Here is a 20032-nt window from a genome sequence, read left to right on the forward strand (position 1 = left end):
ACGTTCATATGGAACGGGAAGTGAGGTTAAATTGAGTTAATGGGATTCAAATAAAACTGGAAAGCTGTTCAGTGTTCACTACAACATCTATGTCATGCAAGCACAATTGTAACACCAAAACAAACATAAGCAAATCATCAGTACCTTAAAGAAAACATGAGTACCATTATTTAAATTGCCATTAAGTTCTAACCCACACTTTTCTTTTCTTTTTACAATCTTCAAGCATCCACCTTTGCTGCTGCAGATGCATAACTTACACTACTGTCTCGTGTACTTTTGCACTGACTCGATTGCTCGTACCGTAAGAATTTTATCTTTATTTTCGTCGAGCTGTTGCTCAGAATCTGAAATATACTCCAACATAACCGAACGACCATTAATAAAAAGTTTGGGAACTCAAAAGTGCCATTAATAAAATTGATATAATAGGTAGTTTGGGCAATTTTTATTGTTGTTAAAAGGGATGAAAACTTGGCTTTCAAGAAAGCTTAAAACACTTACATGAAGAAAAACACTAATAGGATGACGTCCGCAGATCGTGTTGTCGTACTCAGATAAATATTGTTTGAATGCATCTGCATCTCCAGTTTCTATTATATCCATACCCATCTTGTCTAGCGCCTCAATTGATTTGTGTATGGCCCCGTACTTCTTGTCATAGTACATATAATTGAACCTGGCACAAAAAGCAAATATTACTTGGACTGGGGTGCAAGTGTCGGATGCATGTGGGTATGGTTAGATTTTTCTAGGTTTTTTCATGTATTTGGAGGATCCTTGGAGGTAATATCCCCATATCTATGTGTAAGGCATGAGTGTCCGATACAGGTACTTCAGGAAAAAAGAAGGGCCAGAACAACCTAGGTTTGCAACACAATGTAGAAAACCATAACCGATATTGGTCTATACTCCATATCCATCCAAACATTGATTAACTTCGGCTAGGGCGAATCATAGAATAGAACCATGGACCAAATTTAAACCGTTGAACAATAAATCTTTAAAAGAAAAGGACGTTTATATGCTTTTGATAGGGTATGGAGTGAATAAACATCATCATTCGCCAGTCAGATGACTGGTGTTTTGAAAATTTTAAAGAGCAGCGAGTAAAATAAGAACTCGGAATAACATTTCATGTCGCCAGGAAAAGTTTACAGTCTACATCACATGCTACTTTCTTCTTAGGAGTTCAAGGGTGGTGTTGCTAGTAAACTAGGCCACAGCAATATTCTAAAGTGTAGCTTGTATGCATGTAAGACATATTTTAGCTACATGTGCATTGTTATAAATTAAGATGAAAGTTATAGGGAACAAGCGGCTGAATCAAACATACCGAGAACCCCAGTGACAAAAATCTGATGACACGGAGAAGAAATTATGAGGATCATCTACATATTTGGCCAACTTCTTCCCGTACATTGCTTCATTTTCAGCGCTAAGAGCACCGACCAAAATGGGTATGATTTTCACTGGATGCCTGTAACATCAGCACCCAAATCAGCTTCAATTAGAAACAAGTTTAGAGCCTCTTTGATTATAAGGGGGGGAAAAAAGAGGTTTTACCCCTCAAATACTTTTGAAAGATATGGCAAGTGCATTTCCATGCTATGCTCAGCTTCATCAACCCGGAGATTCATCAATTCAAATTTTCCTGTAGCTTTCAGCTCTTCAATGACTGAAATATTAAACAAATATAACTCACTTAAGTTTAGTATAAAGGACCACTTAAACACATAGAGAACTGCAGAGCTTTAGGGATAAAAAGTTAGAAGAGGGCAATATATTAGACATTTCAAACAACAAAAGGTCAATTCACACACTATTCATCTCAACCCGAAGGAAATAAAATAACACACAAGACCAAAAACCACAGTCAATCAGCTGCAACTAACGTATGAGAAATCATGCTGGAGTTAGTAACAAAGCTAATATATGATATGATAAGACAAGAAGAAAGGTGGGGTTTCAGCGTCAAAGAAAAATGGACATCACTTTACCTTCCAAATCAATGGGTAGGTCCCCTATTGGTGTCTTGTAAACCGTAGCTGTCGAGAGAGCGCATTTTGGAGTGTAATAATGGTGAGAAGGACCAAGAAGGAATACCCGAGTGCTGAAATTGAAAAACTTTCCAACATGTCAGCAAGTTTTGGAAATGAATGAATCCGATGAAGTAGTTACCTTTTTTTGTTCAAATACTATAATTTGAGCAATCAGTTCCACAATTTTGCATGATATTTGAACAAAATTTGGCTCAAAACTGGAAGTAATGATAAAAGAAAAATGAATGAGGATATTTCCTGAGAATTGAAATACATTCTAGCAATTTAAAGAGGAGAAATATAATAAAAAGACGCACATGTTTGTCGGGTCAATGTTTCCAAAAGCATACGCAGCAGCACGACCTGAATATGAATAGCCGGCATGCCTGAATTCCCAAGCCACCGTTTCAAACAAAACCAACACAACATATTAGAATATACATACATACATACATACATACATACATACATACATACATACATACATACATACATAAATATATACATACATATTCTAATGTTAGAACAGGAACACACGATGAGGTGAAGCAACAAACTTACGGAGCAATTACGCCTCTTACATCAGAAGATTTAGGCAAGCCAGCCGCCCTGATCCATCCATCAAGCTCTTCCGATAACTTGTTCGCTGAAAAAAAGAATGTATATATATACACACATATACTAATATGGGAATCGGCAAGGTAACAGTTTAAGAACTAAACAATATTAGCATAGCGAAGAAAAAGGTTCAAACATACTCCACGTCCCTGTACCTTTTGTACATTTGAAATTTAGTCCTACTACTTTCATTGAACTTAGAAAAATGAAAGGAGTTAATAGTTGGACCTAAAATTTGAAATATGAAAAGTAAAAGATAATTAAAAGATTTCGGTTTTTGTTTTTACAAGTTATGGAGAATGAATTACCCAAATCCTTTCAAACACAAGTCGAAATTATTAATCTTTTCAACTTCAGAAGAGCAGTGCAGTAAATAATATCCTAATGTAACACTTAAAATTATTAAAATTTTTCATCTCTTAAAGCTTTATTTAATTTATGTTCCATAAATAACACTACGAAATTACTTAGCTCAGCTCCTATTTTTCCCTTTTAAAAAAAAAATCTCTCGAATTAAACGATATTTTTGCTACGATTTCATCATTCGTAGAAAAAGATGAGCAAAATCCAGAACCGAAATTAGATTATGAAAATCGATAGGGTTTCGAAGGAAGCAAAGAGAAGATAAGTAAAGCGCGCTGTAAAAGGACTTACGGTTATCAGTGTACCAAGATCCTGCATGCGAAGCTCTTCTGATTTTCTCCATTGAGAATCGGACCAAAGCCCTAATTTTTTTAAAAAAGAAATTATTTTTGCCGACGGAATTGGATTTTAGATTCAGATAATATATTAGCAATGAAAAAAGAAAAGAAAAAAATAAATTAAAATAGGACTCTGTTTATAGATTAACTGAATCTATCTGTAGTGGAAGCTTTGCGAAGTGTGATGTGGAAGAGACGTGATTTTAAGAATTTAGTTAAGGGTAAATTCTAGATTTAGTCACTTATGTATATTTTAAATTACGTTTTGATTATCGAACTTTAAAAAATTACGATATAATCACTAAAATAAAAAAGAAAACTACTTCTATAATCAACAAGCGAGAAATCTCCAAAGAGAAAAAACTTAAAAGAGTTATATTGAATGAATCAAAATAATGAAGGGTGTGTTTAATGAATAATGAAAATATCTTTATATAAATTAACGAAGTAATTCCAGTTGAACAAAATAACTAACAAATATACAACTTTCAAACAATTAGAAATATTCAAAATGTTTTAAATTTCGAAATAAATAAAGAAGAAAAACATAAAACTTAATAAATAAAATATTTTATATATATTCAAAATTAAGTCTTAAAATCAAATGCAATATGATTTAAACTCGGATTAAAATGTGAAACTTGTAATTTCTCATAATAATCCTATCCAGAAAATTTACTTTGTAACTTTCAATAAAATAATCATAACTTGAGCCCCCAACTCAAAATCAGGTGATTAAAAGAGCATTTTGAAGCTAAGAGTTAGCTCTATCATCAGTCAGAAGACATCTCGACCCAGAAATGTCTAAATCCCATCCAAAAATGCATTGCAAGTTAACTGATTTTTTAGACTTGAAAATTGGTTAATTTGGTAAACATAATTTAATAAATTTCACCCTATCCGTGCATGTATAAAGAGGATAATGACTCATTGACCAAAATGCAATAAATCAATAACGTTAGTGATCATATCTAGTATTCAAGGTTGGCTTCAAAATTCAAATTGGTGCCTTAGTTTTTTCAATTTGATACTTGGATTTTTTTGTCCCAATTAAGCACCTAAGTTTGAGTTCAATGCATTTGATACTTGAGTTTTTTTTATCTCAATTAAGGGTTTATGTTTTTTTACTAGCGCTCCCGTGTCAAATATTCTTTGGGACTCATAATGTTATTTAACGTGTCATAATGTTCTATTGATGCCGATGCTAAAGCTTTTGTTCTATTAATAGAGCTTGTTCTTCACCATCTATGACGAGTGTCTGTTATTATTTTCTCTCTGAATTGTATGTTTCAATGAATTAATAAATTTACCTTTTAAAAAAAAACCTCAAAAGTTTAAAAAACATTAAATATCAAATTAAAGAACAAATGGTATATTAACCTTTTAAAGTATGTCTAATTATGTTGCCTGTTTCTATATTTACATAATTGAAATTTAGACTTGCGCTAGACGTGAACAAGGACCTTTCTATTTTCGGACTAAGGCAGTAAATAAAAAAAATTAAAATATGTTATAAAATCAATAGACAAATAGTAAAGAACAAAGAAAATATGGGTAGCAATAGAGAATGTATTTTATTTATCAATGAGGATATTTATAAAATTTCTCTAAAATTGTTATTTATAGGCATAAGAAATATAAATGAAGTAGAGATCTACTTCTAATGACTATTTAGAATTTAAAGTATATCAAAATTTATCTTGATCTTGATGGATATCCATTTAATAAGATATTTATAATGCTCCCCATTAGTAGATAATATGCATCATTAAAACATTACTAAGATAAAAAACCCAGTGAGAAAAAACTACTAGTGAAGGAAAAAGAATACACATATATATAATACGCATAATATGTTGCCTCATTAAAAACTTTACCAGAAAATCCGAATGGGACAAAACATCGGTTAAGGGAAAAAGAATACAGCGCGTATTTACTCCCCTCATGAAAACATCACATACTTTCTCATATTCTATATATTCAATCTTGAATACTAGTTTTTCAAATGACTATTTGAATGTATTTGTTAAACATTTATATCACTATTCTTTTGAAAGTCATGAGTGGGGGAAAATTTGGGGAAAATATATTTTGATCTTTTCAGGAGTTTCAATAATAATCATAGCAAATTTTAATCGTGATTCTTCTATAAAAACACAAATAGGTATTTTGAACCATTTTATAAGCCTCATTCAATTACTATTTATCACATATATTCAAATTATTTCAATTCATATAAATGAATAATTGCCCGAGAATTTCAATATGCTTCTAGCATCCTAAATCCTTCAAGGATTTTAATATAAATTTTACTATATAGTGGTTCATAAAAATAGTGGTTCATAAAAGGTTGTAACAATAATCATTAGATGCAAGTTAAATATTTTATGAATTGTCAAAATAATATGTCTAAAAACTTCATATTTTTATTCCACTTTTTGCAAAACTACTTCATTTGCACCCTTACTAGTTTTATATCTTTAGATATTTGACTACTGGTCTAAAAACTCTACGAATTTAATTGTACTTGAATTGTGTCTTTCTATTTTGATCAATTTATTTTATATCTATATTTCTCAATAGATTTCTTCAATATCCTCCTTTTATTTCATTATTTCAATAATAATATTGCATGCAAAATTATTGTCGACCACTTTTATTTTTAGGTTCCACATTTTCTCGAATTGACATAACTTATCGAGATCTCTTATTTTCATTATTTTAAAATTCAGTTTCAGGTATCTAATCTCTTCTGGAATTTTACTTATTAATTATGTCTTGGGTCTCTTCTAGAGCACCCGCCTCCACTATATTTTCATATTTGGAGCCGATCTGTTATTTATTCTAACTGATTGTCCTACTAGGACTTTGATTCAAATTCAAATATTACCTTGGTTATTCTCATTAAGTTTATAAATACATCTGACAGTTAACTTGTAATAAGTTATCCTTGATGAACTTCTGGTTCAAATTACTCTCCCCCTAACTCATTACAAGTTATTATTTCTCTCCCCCTAATGTCGGTAAAACTATCGAATCAAAATTGTCATCACAAATCATGTCATAATTGAATTTCCAATACATTCAAAACAACTAATAATACAAAGAAATTTGCAATTAATATATATTCCCAACTTTTTTGAAGATTCACTCATCTTTATGCGTTGTGATAGAGCAATTGGAATATACGCACATACAAAATTTCAAATATGGGAAATATTTAGCTATTTACCAAAAACTAATTACAACGGAAAGTAATGATAACTTATTGGCTTGATGCGTACAATACATAAATCAAGATAATCTCATGTTGAAATAGGAAGTTTAGTTCTCATAAGTAATGGTTTAGATATTAATTAGAGGCGTTCAATCAATAATTTCTCTAAATCATTATGCGCATAAATAACAAACTGTTACAAAAATTTTTCAAACTCAATAAATAAAATACCGAGATATAAACTCATTAGTATTAGCAAGATGAATTATCTTAATTGCATGATCTAAAATTAATTATTTAAACAAGCAATCTTGCAAACGACAGATTGCAAGTTGATAACACACATGTGATTATTTCGTAAATGCATTTACCAAAATAATATAATATCAAAACCATCTACATTGTGGATGAATGAGCCGATATTCATTTCAGAAATGCAAGATATTAAATCTCAACTTTAGCTAGTGAGTTTTTAACCATCAATTTTCATTGAGAACAATTAACAAATGATAATTCTTTAAATTAACAAATGATAATGTCCATATGAATTCTCAATTAATTTTCACATCATATATGATTCAGGATGGTTTAACTGGTCATGCCAATTAGTAGATGTATTATATCAGTAAACTTCTGGTTTACTTTAATATGTGTTTCAGTTGTACTAAATTGTAACAAACTGATAATTTTACTGCCATTCCTTTTACTTTGTATCCACATATAAATATTATTGTGACATTTATTACTGGAAATGTCTAAATCAATGTGAAGTCTATAATATCACTAAGTCAATAAATATAATTTCCAAATAATTATATGCAATATTCGCTTTAGGGAATATGTCAAAATCTTCAAATGCTGGGCATTTGATCTAGTGGTATGATTCTCGTTTCGAATGCGAGAAGTCCCGAGTTCGATTCAAAATACTTTTAAAACCCTTTTAACAAGAGTTTTGCATAATCAATTAACTACCCAGAATAACTGGCTAGGTCATTTATAGAAAAGAAAACCTAAATTAAATATATCAATAAAAGTCACATCTCAAATATAAAAATATGACATAATGAAAAACTAGCATTTTTTTCTTTCATAACCATCATCATAAACATGCATGAAATTTAAATCAAAATCCAACCATTCATGCTCATAGAACTTTTCATTTACAATTGCTCATGCCATTTCTCTAAATAATTAACAAATGGAATAATATAAAACGTATTACGTTTAACAATTCTTTGAACTAAATCAAATCTGAATAATCATATAATTCATTGGTTTATCAACACAAATTTGCATACTAGATATGTTTTAATTAAATATATTATTTAATTATAAAACCTGCTATAGCAACATAAATAAATCAATTAATATTCATTTTCACGAATAAATTATATGCTTAAAACAATATGTAACCCATGTAATCATATTTTAAAAAGATGATCATCTCAAATATTTAAATCATATATCAAGTTGATTTAATATTTAAAAATGTACCCTTTTTTTTTGCGTTGAGTCTTGATAATTTTATCAAGAAGTAAGTAAACTAAACTCCCATAGTAGACTTTGAATCCAATCAAAATCTATTAATAGAAAACTTTGAGAGTGAATCTTATTTTCCAGGTGTACAACAGGTACATAACCAATGATTGTTTATACATAAGTTTTCTCTCTTGTAAGTTCTCGTTAATAATGTTTTTCGACGTAATTTTAATTGAGAACTTACTCTGAATACTTTAGAGTTATACTCAGTTTTAAAATAAAAAAAAACTTACAACTTCAGGTGCATGCAACCATAATGAGCTTTAGATAGAACTACCATATTCTATTACTCATAAGTAGATCTTTCACAGTCAAATATTTTACTTTCAATATCTTAATGGGGATGATGAAAAAAGAAGATCAGAAAGATAGTTACGGTCAATTCAATTTATAACAAGAGTAATAAATATAAATCAATAATCCAATCCTCTTTTGATTCATATGAAATATAATCTTTTCTTCTTTCACAATCTCAATATGATATCCATTATAACGAATATCTTTTAAAACTAATGCATTAACATCACAAATTTTGTGCTTTTTAGATATTGATATATTAACTCTTCTGGAGCTTTCAACTAATTTTGTACTATAAAATATTGGAATAATATTTGTTTGTTTCAGTACCAAATAAGATAAATATTTTATATTTGTAATGATAGAATTTATTACTACATTCTCATATCATTCCTCAAAAAATATTAACAGAAACAAAATATTTGGGCATACGCCACATATGTGGCCAATAATCTTTCATATCACATTGATAACATATGTCATATTTACCTTTTAACTCTTATTGTTCTCTTATTAATTACTATGTTCCCACTTTTAGTGGTCCATGATTATATTTTTTATTTTCTTTATTTCATAATCACCATCGCAAAACATGCTATCTCTTCATGTTGTCATGATTAACCTCCAATTATAATAAACATGATGTAATAAATAAATCATAGTAAAATATACTTGAGATTCTTTAACATCATTATTATCACCCTGGCTATTATCACAAGCACTATTATAACTAGTAAAACAACTTTATTTTCGCAATAACATTTATAATCTAATAGTAAAAAAATCATTTAATAAACAAAATCAAAATTTTCGTGTACGATGCTTGAAAGTTATCCGATACACATTGTACCAAATTTCAATACCACATATATGTTATAAAATCTTATGATGCTTTAATCAAATATTTATAAATTCAATTTAAAATATATAATACAATAATTTCAAGCATATTTAATAACAATAGTTTAATCATCAAAAATTTTAATCATCCAAATATCATACATACTATAATTTAATAAAAGAAACTTAGTTTAAAAGAAACCTTAAAGTAATAATATTTTTCATAAAATAATTTTACCAAAAATCGATCAATAAAGGAGAAAAACATACTACGTAAGGATTATATAAATTTCTTTACATAATGATTACTTATAATACGCAGGCCTCAATTGAAGACTGAAATAGCAGTAGCTCTAGAAGGCAATCAATAACATCTTGAGTAGCAAATTTAAGTGACTGGATATTGCATTGGTTGTTGCTTGAAAGGGGTAAGGCTGGGTGAAAGGAAAAAAAAATTGTGACTTATGGAGAAAACAATTTAGAAGAGAATCGTGCTGATAACATGTTATAAAACAAATAGACAAAAAGTAAAGAACAAAGAAAATATGGGTAGCAATAGAGAATATATTTTATTGATCAATAGGGATATTTATAAAGTTTCTCCAAAGGTTTTATTTATAGGCATAATGTAACGCCCCAAAATTTCTAATTTCGTTGTTGTGAAAATATGACACAAATATTTGTCAGCTTTAGTGGTTATGTGTTTTAAAAGTGTTTGGGAGGTCTCAAGTTTAAGCCTTTGCTTGGGCAAATTTTGGTATTTTGAATGAATTAGACCTTACTATTGTTCAGTAGGCTTTTATTTGATTGTTGGGTAAATTATATCAGAATGGGTTTGCTGGTCTGGTGGTTGAATGGTGTGTTATTATGGTGGATGTTTTGTGTTCAAATTCCTATGCAGGCAAGGGTATTATTTTTTTTGCTCAGATTTCAGGATAGAGTTGTGTAATAGGAGGATTCTGAGTAGTGGATGTGTAGTGGGAATTAGGGGAGAAGGTTAAGGGATTTTGGGGGTTATCGAGATTTTATTTTATTTTTTCTCATAACCGAATTTTGACTCTCTTTTCCAAAAAAATCATGTCGTCTATTCTTCTCCTCCTCCTCCTCTTGCCAAAATTCTCTGAGTTTTTCTATATTTCTCTTCTTTTTCTTCTTGATTTTCCCTAACCCATTTATTTTCCTTTGTTTTCGCACGCGGTTAGTGCTTGCTTAGTTTCGGTAAGTGTTTCTCTTCGTTTCTATCATGAATCTCTTAACGACTGAAGTGGTAATATTTTTTCTCTGCAGTTTGGGCGTAGGGGGAGGCTTGGACTGGTGAATTCGATGTTCTCGTCTTAACAATAGTTAAATGGAGGGTTATCATTGGCGTTTTCACACGCGGTTAGTGCTCGCTTAGTTTCGGTAAGTGTTTCTTTTTGTTTCTGTCATGAATCTCTTAACAACTGAAGTGATAATGTTTTTTCTTTGCGATTTGGGCGTAAGGAGAGGCTCGGACTGGTGAATTCGGTGTTCTCGTCTTAACAATAGTTAAACGGAGGGTTATCGTTGGTGGTAAGTTGGGTTTCTGTTCGTTCTTGGTTGTCAATTCGCTTGTAAATCCATTAAATTGATGTTGAGCATCTTGATTATAGGCTTTGGAGTGCTCGGGAACTGTTTTAGCATCAAACAAAACCAAGTGTGTACCCGAAAGGCAAAAAAAAAAGGATTTGGCGAAAAGCCGAAATTGCTTGCTGTTTGGACAGCAGTAGTAGACTAACTTTGAAAAATCACCATAAATTATGGAAATCGAATTAGAGGATGAATAAAATATAGAATTAAATATTATTGAGTCTAGTTTCTCATAGAAGAAATAGTGTAAGTAATAAAATTGGAAATCATGAGGTATAATAAACTTTGTGAGACAATGTCAGAATGAATTCGGGTTCCCCTGTTCTAACTTTGGAAAATCATCAAAAATTGGAAAAAAATAATTAGGGGTTAAATTTTATATGTTTAAATTATTAACAAGTCTATTTCTAATAGAAACAAATGGAAATATCATCCAATTTTTTTACTAAGAGATAATTAATTTTTAGCAAAGAAGGGACGAAGCTATCAGACAACAGAACAGGGGTAAGTTTGAAGATTTTACTATACTTATTGGCTAAGTGAAAAATTTTGAAAATTTGATGGTAGAAAGGTATTTGAGTCTAGTTTCAAATACATTAAGTGGATCTTAATTCAGAATTCTGTAGCTCAAGATATAAATAATTTAGTAACAATGACTCAAGTAGACAGTTTTGAAGGAACATATAATTAAATAATGAAAAAATATATAAATAATTAACTAGCACGGGTTACATTAAAAATAGATCACGTGACCAAGGCCAATTTGGGCCTAGTGGGCCACATGGACGTGTGAGCCCATGTTTCTGAAAAATTCTATAAGGTTGCACGGGTTGCCCGGGTCAACTGTGGACCTACTGTAGGGTCGATAAGCTTTACTTAGACCCCTATATGTGTGATCTGTATGTCTGATTTCTATACCGAGCATGACTTATGATATTTGAATGTATGTACTATTAATTGCATAATGGCATGACATATTTTGTATGTTGCATTGCATCAGGGTGGGTTAATGATATTTGGAGGAAGTGTCTGAAAGGCTATTAAGCCTGTTCTCTGGCAGCTCAGCTGCAACCTTCTGATTATGTGCCGCATTTCGGTATAGCATGGTGTGTAGAGATGGGTGGGTTGATTTAATCCCTACATTGTGTGTAGGGTTAGACAGAGATGGTGTGTAGAGGCTAGTGGGTAGGATTCTGATTTACTATATCTACATTCTATATCTGATATGGGCCAAGGCCCTAATGTATTTCTGAGACTGTATCTGAATGGGCTAAGGCCCAAACTGATTCTGTGATGGGCACAGGCCCCAGACTGTATCTAACTGAATTCTGTTGATTATTTGTATGCATGTTTTATGTAAGGATTACACACTCAGTTTGCGAAAACTCAGCTTTTCTCTGTTTAATCTGTACAGGTAATCCCCAAACTTGACGGGTCGGTGCAGCGGAGGACTCGACGGTGGCCACACGTAAATTTTAGACTGTTTTCCGTTAATGCCTAGAATTTATTACTTATTTGGGGTTTTTGATGTATCTTTTAGACTATGGACTGGTTGGCTTTAAATTTGGGACTTTATACAATTTTTTATGGATTTTTTTAAAAACTGCAACTCTACAAAACACGATTTTTTTTCTAAAAACTAAGGTTTTTCATAAATAGAAACGATTTTCCCTAAATTAATTGGTTACAAAAGCTTCCGCTAAGAGGCAAGTTTTAAAACAAATCAACTAATTTTTTTCAAATTAAATAAAAGCTAACTTACTGTAACGGTTTTTAAACTCGACAATTCTGTCTTCAAATCCCTTTCCATGTGACATCACCAGATTCAACCATAACGTCTAGATCGGGTTTAGGGTGTTACATTTAGTGGTATCAGAGCCAGGTTGCAAAACTCGGCTGTGGATTTGGGTTTTAAAACTTGGTTTTAAAGAGATGATTTTTAAATGGTTTGAAATATTTTTGACTAAGTATGTGGTACACCGAGTCTCCGATGCTGATTCTGTAAGTGTTCTAAAAACTCTAATAAGTTTTTAAAACTATGAGTAGCATATTCTGAAACTACTATAGGTAGTACACTGTACTGAGAACACTGTAGATGGTGTATATTGAAAACAGTAGTGAAACTGAAAATTGTAGTAAGATTGTGATTCATGATAACAAACTCTAAACTTTTAATACTATTTTGCATAAAATATCTACTAATAGATATCGAAACTGTAACTGATTCATAAAATTGTTAACACAGATAAGCTACGAATTCTACGATGAGTGCACGAGGTATCCGTAGACGGGGTACTAGAGGCCGAGGTAGAGGCCATAGAGGGGTTCGAGCTAAGTCATCATCGTTAGGCAGCATGTCGAATCTGGATACGAGTGAGACACCGGTTTCACCTGCTACAGAGACTGGGTCCCATGATCGCATGGCCAGGGATGACGCATTGTCCCAAGCTATACTGAGGATATTAGAGAGGGTCGCTGGGCCCAACAATGGATCTGGGGGCCAAGGGTCGGTTACAAAATGAGTCCGGTCCAATGGGGTTGAGCTATTCAAGGGTGTCATAGAGTCGCCCCTAGCATAGCCGAGTACTGGATGGAGGCCACGAAAAGGATCATGGACAATCTGAAATTTACCCCTGAACATAAATTTAAAGGGGCTATTTCCTTACTTCGCAATGAAGCATACCAATGATGGCTGACCGTTAAGGAGGGCACTCAACCCGAACGACTGACTTGGGATATCTATAAGTGTACTTTTCAAGGTAAATATATGAGGGAAAGCTACATTGGCACTAAAAGACGTGAGTTTTTGAATCTCACGTAAGAGGATCGTTCAGTGGCCGAGTATGAGGCCGAGTTTTTGAGATTGAGCTGCTATGCGCGCAGTATGATGGTGATTAAATATGAGCATTATGTCCACTTCGAGGATGGACTCAGGGACAATTTGAGAGTTCTGATAGCTCCGCAGAGGGAGCGTAACTTTTCAGCATTGGTAGAGAAGACGAAGATCGCCGAAGAGGTGAAACGCGCTGAGCATCAAAATCGAGATAAGGAGAGAGGCAAGAATAAGAGGAATTTAGAGCCCTTAAGTTCTATGATGAGGCCTAAAAAAAGGTCAGATCTGGTGGGCCAGTTAGAGTTGGGGCCCCTGTTGTACTTACTAGGATCACGCTTTGTGGGCATTGTGGAAGACGCCATCTGAGAGAATGTTGGAGGAAAACTGGGGATCGTTTAAGATGTGGGTCTACTGAGCACCATGTTCGACAGTGTCTGCGGAAGGCTGATCAGGTGCAAGCTGCGGGTTCTGGTACTGCATAGTCACCGAGAGTAGTTTAGCAGCCGCCTAGGGACCGTGGTCAGGCTAGGGGTGGTAATGGTGTGGGTTATGGGCAGAGAGCACCGGACAAATGTGCTGGATAGGTTGAGGCGAGACAACTGACCCTAGTTTATGCTACTCATCGTCGAGAGGATAGAATGCTCCAGACGTCATCACGGGTATGTTTCTTATTTTTGATGTGCCTTACACTGCTTTGATAGATATAAGATCTACACATTCCTATGTTGTCTGTTCTATTTCCAAAAATCTAGAGTACTTCTAGTGAGGTGGCTGTGCTGAGCCCGCTGGGACAATCTGTTAGAGTTAGCAAATTGTACAGGGATGTTCCTTTAGAGGTTCAAGGGACAGTATTTCTGGTTGATTTGATGGAGCTTCCGTTTGGGGAGTTCAATATGATAATGGGGATGGATTGGTTGGTCAAGCATCATGTTAGTTTGGACTGTGCAACTAAAAAGGTCGTATTGAGAACTAAAGAGGGTAATGAAGTCGTTATGATTAGGGAACGTCAAAATTACTTAGCTAACGTAATCTTTGCACTGGTAGTTGAGAAACTGGTTTGCAAGGGATGTGATGCGTATTTGGCCTACGTAAGTGTTTCCGCTTCTGGGGACTCTACTGTTAAGACATCATAACTGTGAGGGATTTTTTGAACATCTTTCCTCAGGAGCTACCGGGTTTACCTCTGAATCGAGAAGTGGAGTTAATGATTTAGCTTCTCCCTGGTATAGCTCTAGTGTCTATCACTTCCTATCGAATGACATCGAAGGAGCTTGGGTTTATCTGCCCTAGTGTGTCCCCGTGGGGAGCACCAGTACTATTTGTTAAGAAAAAATATAGATCCATGAGGATGTGTTTCAATTACCGACAACTAATTAAGTTGACTATTAAGAACAAGTATCTGTTAGAACGCCGGCACCCCTACAGTACAGCGAAAAGATAAAACATCTGGCGATCCTAACCATGGATCCATGTGTGAGGAACAAATCAGGGTGAAATAAAGGTTTCAAAATTACCGAATCTTTACTCTGAGTAAACAGTGATGCCTTGGCAACGACTAATCTGATCTACTATCGAACCAAGCCGCAATCTATCGTGACTCCGGCCTCTACGTAATCCACCCAGTTGACAATGAACGGAAAGAATCCCCAAAACTATTTTGGAGAAGACTTTGATTTGACGGCTGTTAGACCCATCAAGAAAAGAAAAAACATAATTTTTTATATCTATTTTCCGGGTTTCTAGAAATTAAATAAATATAACAATATTTTTAAATCGAAAATTATAATTACATTAATTATAATAATGATTTCGGTAAACTATATATTTATTTGAATTTGTATACGAACCAAATTCATGTTCTCATTATGCGTACAACAACCTTGTACATATAATGTATTCGATCTTTGATTACCCAATTAAATTAATTCTATAATTAATTTAATTCAAGCGACAACCAAACATAATACCAACTATGTTTTATTCCGTTCATTTCAACTATAGGGTGTGACCCTGTAGGTTCTTGTAACGTTAGCAATAATACTAGAACGATTCCAATATTACAAACAATGAGTGGCACCTAGCAATGCATCATTGCTACTTGAGTCACAAGAAATCATGATTCGACATAACCTTTTTATGATTAACCTTTCATGCAATAATCCTTAAGTCCTTTATCTCTGAATTGGACACAAGTCATGGAATAGTCACACTTGCATAGTCCATTCCATGTTCCTTGATATCTTAAGTAGACTATGATATACAAATAAGTATGACATCTCATATTAGCTTATTTGAGCATGGTCATGCATTTCTAGTCTCACTCAATCAAGTGGCCTAAGATATTACTCCCATTATGTATGAGGGACTTATCCTATATCGATCAACCATATCCCTCTACACAGATCGTGGTATATCCAACATCAGCCTTTATAGAACAACTAGTTACGGTGTACGTTTGACTGTATCAAAATATACAACTCACGATGTTAGGATTATGATGATCTCAAGTCTGAGGATCATATACATATTAATCACTATGAGTAATGTTGTGACAATTACATAATAATCCAAGAAACATACTTATAACGGGTCAGTCCAATATGTTGTTCTCTAACACACATATTCATACATCGATTTTGACATTCCATATCAATGACAGCTCTTTATCATCAATCAACTACATGTTAGTCTTAATGCATTATTGTTGTCCTAGCCAACAATAATACTTGACTAAGGACCTTTTAAGAATAATCATATTATTCTCAGGACATTATTATAAAACAATTTATTTATACACACAGAAAAGAAACTGAAATAATAATGGTAACGCCTTATATTAATAAACATGATAAATCAAGTATGTTATTACAATCATCTCATGATTAATCTTTGGGTATACTCTAACAGTATCCACTTCCGAGGATGATGATTTGTTTGACCAGTTCCGAAGGGCGTCTGTGTTCTCAAAAATTGACTTGCGTTCTGGGTATCATCAGTTGAGGGTTAAAGAGGCTAATGTGCATAAGACGGTATTTAAGACTCGTTATGGTCACTACGAGTTCTTAGTGATGCCATTTGGACTAACTAATACACCGGCAGCTTTCATAGATCTGATGAACCGAGTGTTTCAACCCTACCTGGATCGGTTTGTAGTGGTGTTCATCGATGACATATTGGTTTATTCAAGGACTGAGGATGAGCATGACGAACACCTTAGGATTGTTCTTCAGATTTTAAGGGAAAAACAGTTTTATGCTAAGTTCAGCAAGTGCGAGTTCTGGTTACGTGAAGTAACATTTTTTAGTCATGTGGTACCTGCTGAGGAGATTCGAGTTGATCCTCAAAAAATTAAAGTTGTATTGGACTGGAAGCAGCCTAAGAATGTGTCTGAGATCCGCAGCTTTTTGGGGCTGACAGGTTATTACCGACGGTTTGTGGAAGGATTTTCACTGATCGTAGCACCCTTGAATAAGTTGTTATGTAAAGGTGTATCGTTTGACTGGACTAATACGCAGTAAGAGAGTTTTGAGAAGCTTAAAACTGTACTGACTAAGGCTCCTATTTTGGTATAGCCTGAACCTGGAAAGGAGTTCACGGTTTATACTGATGCATCACATGTCAGTTTGGGATGTATGTTGATGCAGGATGGTAAGGTGGTTACAAAAGCGTCTTGTCAGCTTAAGACACACGAGGAGAACTATCAGACGCACGATTTGGAGTTGGCCGCCGTAGTCTTTGCATTGAAAATCTGGAGGCATTATCCGTACGATGAGAAGTGTATTATCTACATTGATCATAAGAGCCTCAAATATCTCCTCATTCAAAAGGAGTTAAATTTTAGGCAACATAGATGGGTTGAGCTGCTTAAAGATTATGATTGTACCATTGAGTACCATCCCAGCAAGGCCAATGTGGTGGTCGATGCATTGAGCCGTAGGGCTATGATCGATCTGAGAGTGATATTCGCTCGACTTAGCCTATTCGACGATGGAAGTCTGTTGGCAGAACTTCAAGTCAAACCGATATGGATTGAACAGATTCAAGGTAAATAGTTGGGGGATAAGTCTCTCAGGTTGCGTTTTCGTCAGGTTGAAAATAGTGGCACTACTGATTTTGGGATAAACAGTGATGGGGTACTTTATTTTCGCGGTCAAATTTGTGTACTGAATGATGAGGATTTAAGGTAGTCGATTCTGAGAGAGGCGCATGGTAGTCCCTATACCATGCATCCCAGCCGGCATAAGATGTACCAAGATCTTCGGGACTTGTACTGGTGGCCAGGGTTGAAGCGTGAGGTTACCGACTTTGTTACTCGCTGTTTGACTTGTTAGCAGGTTAAGGCTGAGCATCAGTTACCTTCGGGTTTGCTGCAGCCGGTTAAGATACCGTTATGGAAATGAGAGCGAGTAACGATGGATTTCATTAGTGGTTGCCTCTAACACCCACTAAGAAGGATTCTATCTGGGTCATCGTGGATCTATTGACCAAATCTGCTCACTTTATCCCAGTAAGGACAGACTTTTCTCTTCAGAAATTAGCTAAGCTCTACATATCAGAAATAGTGAGACTGCATGGGGTACCTGTCTCGATCATTTCCGATCAGGATCAAGATTAGACTTCAGTACTGCTTTTCATCCTCAGACAGATGGACAGTCGGAGAGGGTGATTCAAATACTGGAGGACATGTTGAGGAACTATGTTATTGATTTTCAAGGCAGTTGAGAGGAGTACTTGCCGTTAGTGGGGCTTGCCTACAATAATAGCTTCTAGTCTAGCATCCAGATGGCACCTTGCGAGGCACTATACGATCGTAAGTGTCGCATTCCTTTATGTTGGACTGAGTTGGGCAAGCGACGTGTTCTGGGTCCTGAGTTGGTCTCTGAGACAGAGGATAAGATTAGATTGATTCTAGATCGTTTGAAAGCGACTTCTTATTGGCAGAAATCTTATGCAGATTTGAAGAGGCGTGAGATCGAGTATTCTATGGAGGACTTAGTTTTTCTTAGGGTCTTGCCATGGAAAAAGGTTCTAAGGTTCGGTCGCAAGGGCAAGCTAAGCCCTCGATTTATTGGACCTTACCTCATTCTGAAACGTGTGAGACCTGTCGTTTATCAGTTGGAGTTACCTCCGGAGTTGGACCGTATTCATGATATTTTTCACGCTCAATGTTGAGGCTCTACCACTCTGATCCCACGTATGTTGTTTCTGTTGAGGAGATTGAGGTTAGACCAGAGTTGACCTTCGAATTAATTTGTTACAATTTAGTACAATTGAAACACATGTTAAAGTAAACCAGAAGTTTACTGATACAAATGCATTTACTACTTGGCATGACCAGTTAGACCATCTTGGATGATATATTATGCTAAAATTAATTAAGAATTTATATGGACATTCATTAAAGAACCAGAAGATTTTTTAATTTAAAAGAATTCTCATATGTTTCTTGTTCTCAATGAAAATTTGTTAGAAACTTACTAGCTAAAGTTGATATTTAATGTCTTGCATTTCTGAAACGAATATGAGCTTATCCATCCACCATGTGAATAGTTTTGATATTATATGATTTTGGTAGATGCATCTACAAAATAATCACATATGTGATATCAATTTGCAACCCGCCGTTTGCAAGATTGCTTGTTTAAATAATTAATTTTAGATCATGCAATTAAGACAATTCATCTTGTTAATATTGATGAGTTTATATCTCAATCTTTTATTGATTGAGTTTGAAAAATTTTTGTAAAATTTTGCGCATAATGGTTTAGAGAAATTATTGATTGAATACCTCTAATTAATGTTTAAACCATTACTTATGAGAATTAAACTTCCTATTTCAACATGAGATTATGTTGATACATGTTGTACGCATCAATCTAATAAGTTATAAATACTCCCCATTACAATTGGTTTTTGATCAAGAGCTAAATATTTCTCATCTTTGAATTTTTGTATGTGCGTATATGTTCCAATTGCTCCACCACAATGCACAAAGATGAGTCAATCCTCAAAGAAAATTGAGAATATATATTAATTACAAGTTTCTTTATATTATTAGATATTTTGAATGTATTCGAGATTCAATTATGACATGATTTGTGATTAGAATTTTGATTCGATAGTTTTTCCGACATTAAGAGGAGATAAATAATAACTTGTAATGAGTTATGGGGATAGTAATTTGAACTAGAAGTTCAATAAGGATAACTTATTACAAGTTAACTGTTAGATGTATTAACAAACTTAATGAGAATAACCAAGTGTTATATACAATCTAATATTTTAATTTGAATTAAAGTCCTAGTAGAACAATCAGTTAGAATAAATAATAGATTGA

General features: G+C 33.7%; 1 protein-coding gene across 2 annotated transcripts; it reads right to left on the minus strand.

Moving 5' to 3' along the window:
• Nucleotides 1–21: 21 nt before the first annotated feature.
• Nucleotides 22–3865, minus strand: LOC107962909 (protein MEMO1). Of its 2 annotated transcripts, XM_041095409.1 has the most exons (9): nt 3315–3865; nt 2604–2688; nt 2360–2428; nt 2182–2260; nt 2001–2127; nt 1567–1678; nt 1337–1480; nt 505–679; nt 22–347 (listed from the first exon to the last, which is right to left on the minus strand). In XM_041095409.1, exons 1-9 carry the CDS (start codon nt 3364–3366, stop codon nt 222–224), a joined length of 969 nt encoding a protein of 322 aa, XP_040951343.1. In that variant the 5' UTR covers nt 3367–3865; the 3' UTR covers nt 22–221. The 2 variants fall into 2 exon arrangements, with proteins under 2 accessions (XP_040951343.1, XP_040951344.1); XM_041095410.1 differs by lacking the exon at nt 2182–2260 and having other exon boundaries at nt 2001–2113.
• Nucleotides 3866–20032: the final 16167 nt, after the last annotated feature.

Source organism: Gossypium hirsutum, chromosome D06 (assembly GCF_007990345.1).
Source record: "Gossypium hirsutum isolate 1008001.06 chromosome D06, Gossypium_hirsutum_v2.1, whole genome shotgun sequence".
Lineage (NCBI taxonomy): Eukaryota > Viridiplantae > Streptophyta > Magnoliopsida > Malvales > Malvaceae > Gossypium > Gossypium hirsutum.

What these genes read in the sequence shown, in the direction of transcription:
- LOC107962909 (XM_041095409.1), bottom strand. Translation starts at nt 3,366, where the DNA reads ATGGAGAAAATCAGAAGAGCTTCGCATGCAGGATCTTGGTACACTGAT. An exon ending in CTTTCAAAAGTATTTGAGGG is followed by an intron (nt 1,481 to 1,566) that starts GTAAAACCTCTT and finishes CTGATGTTACAG; the next exon opens with GCATCCAGTGAAAATCATAC. An exon ending in TTTTGTCACTGGGGTTCTCG is followed by an intron (nt 680 to 1,336) that starts GTATGTTTGATT and finishes TTTTTGTGCCAG; the next exon opens with GTTCAATTATATGTACTATG.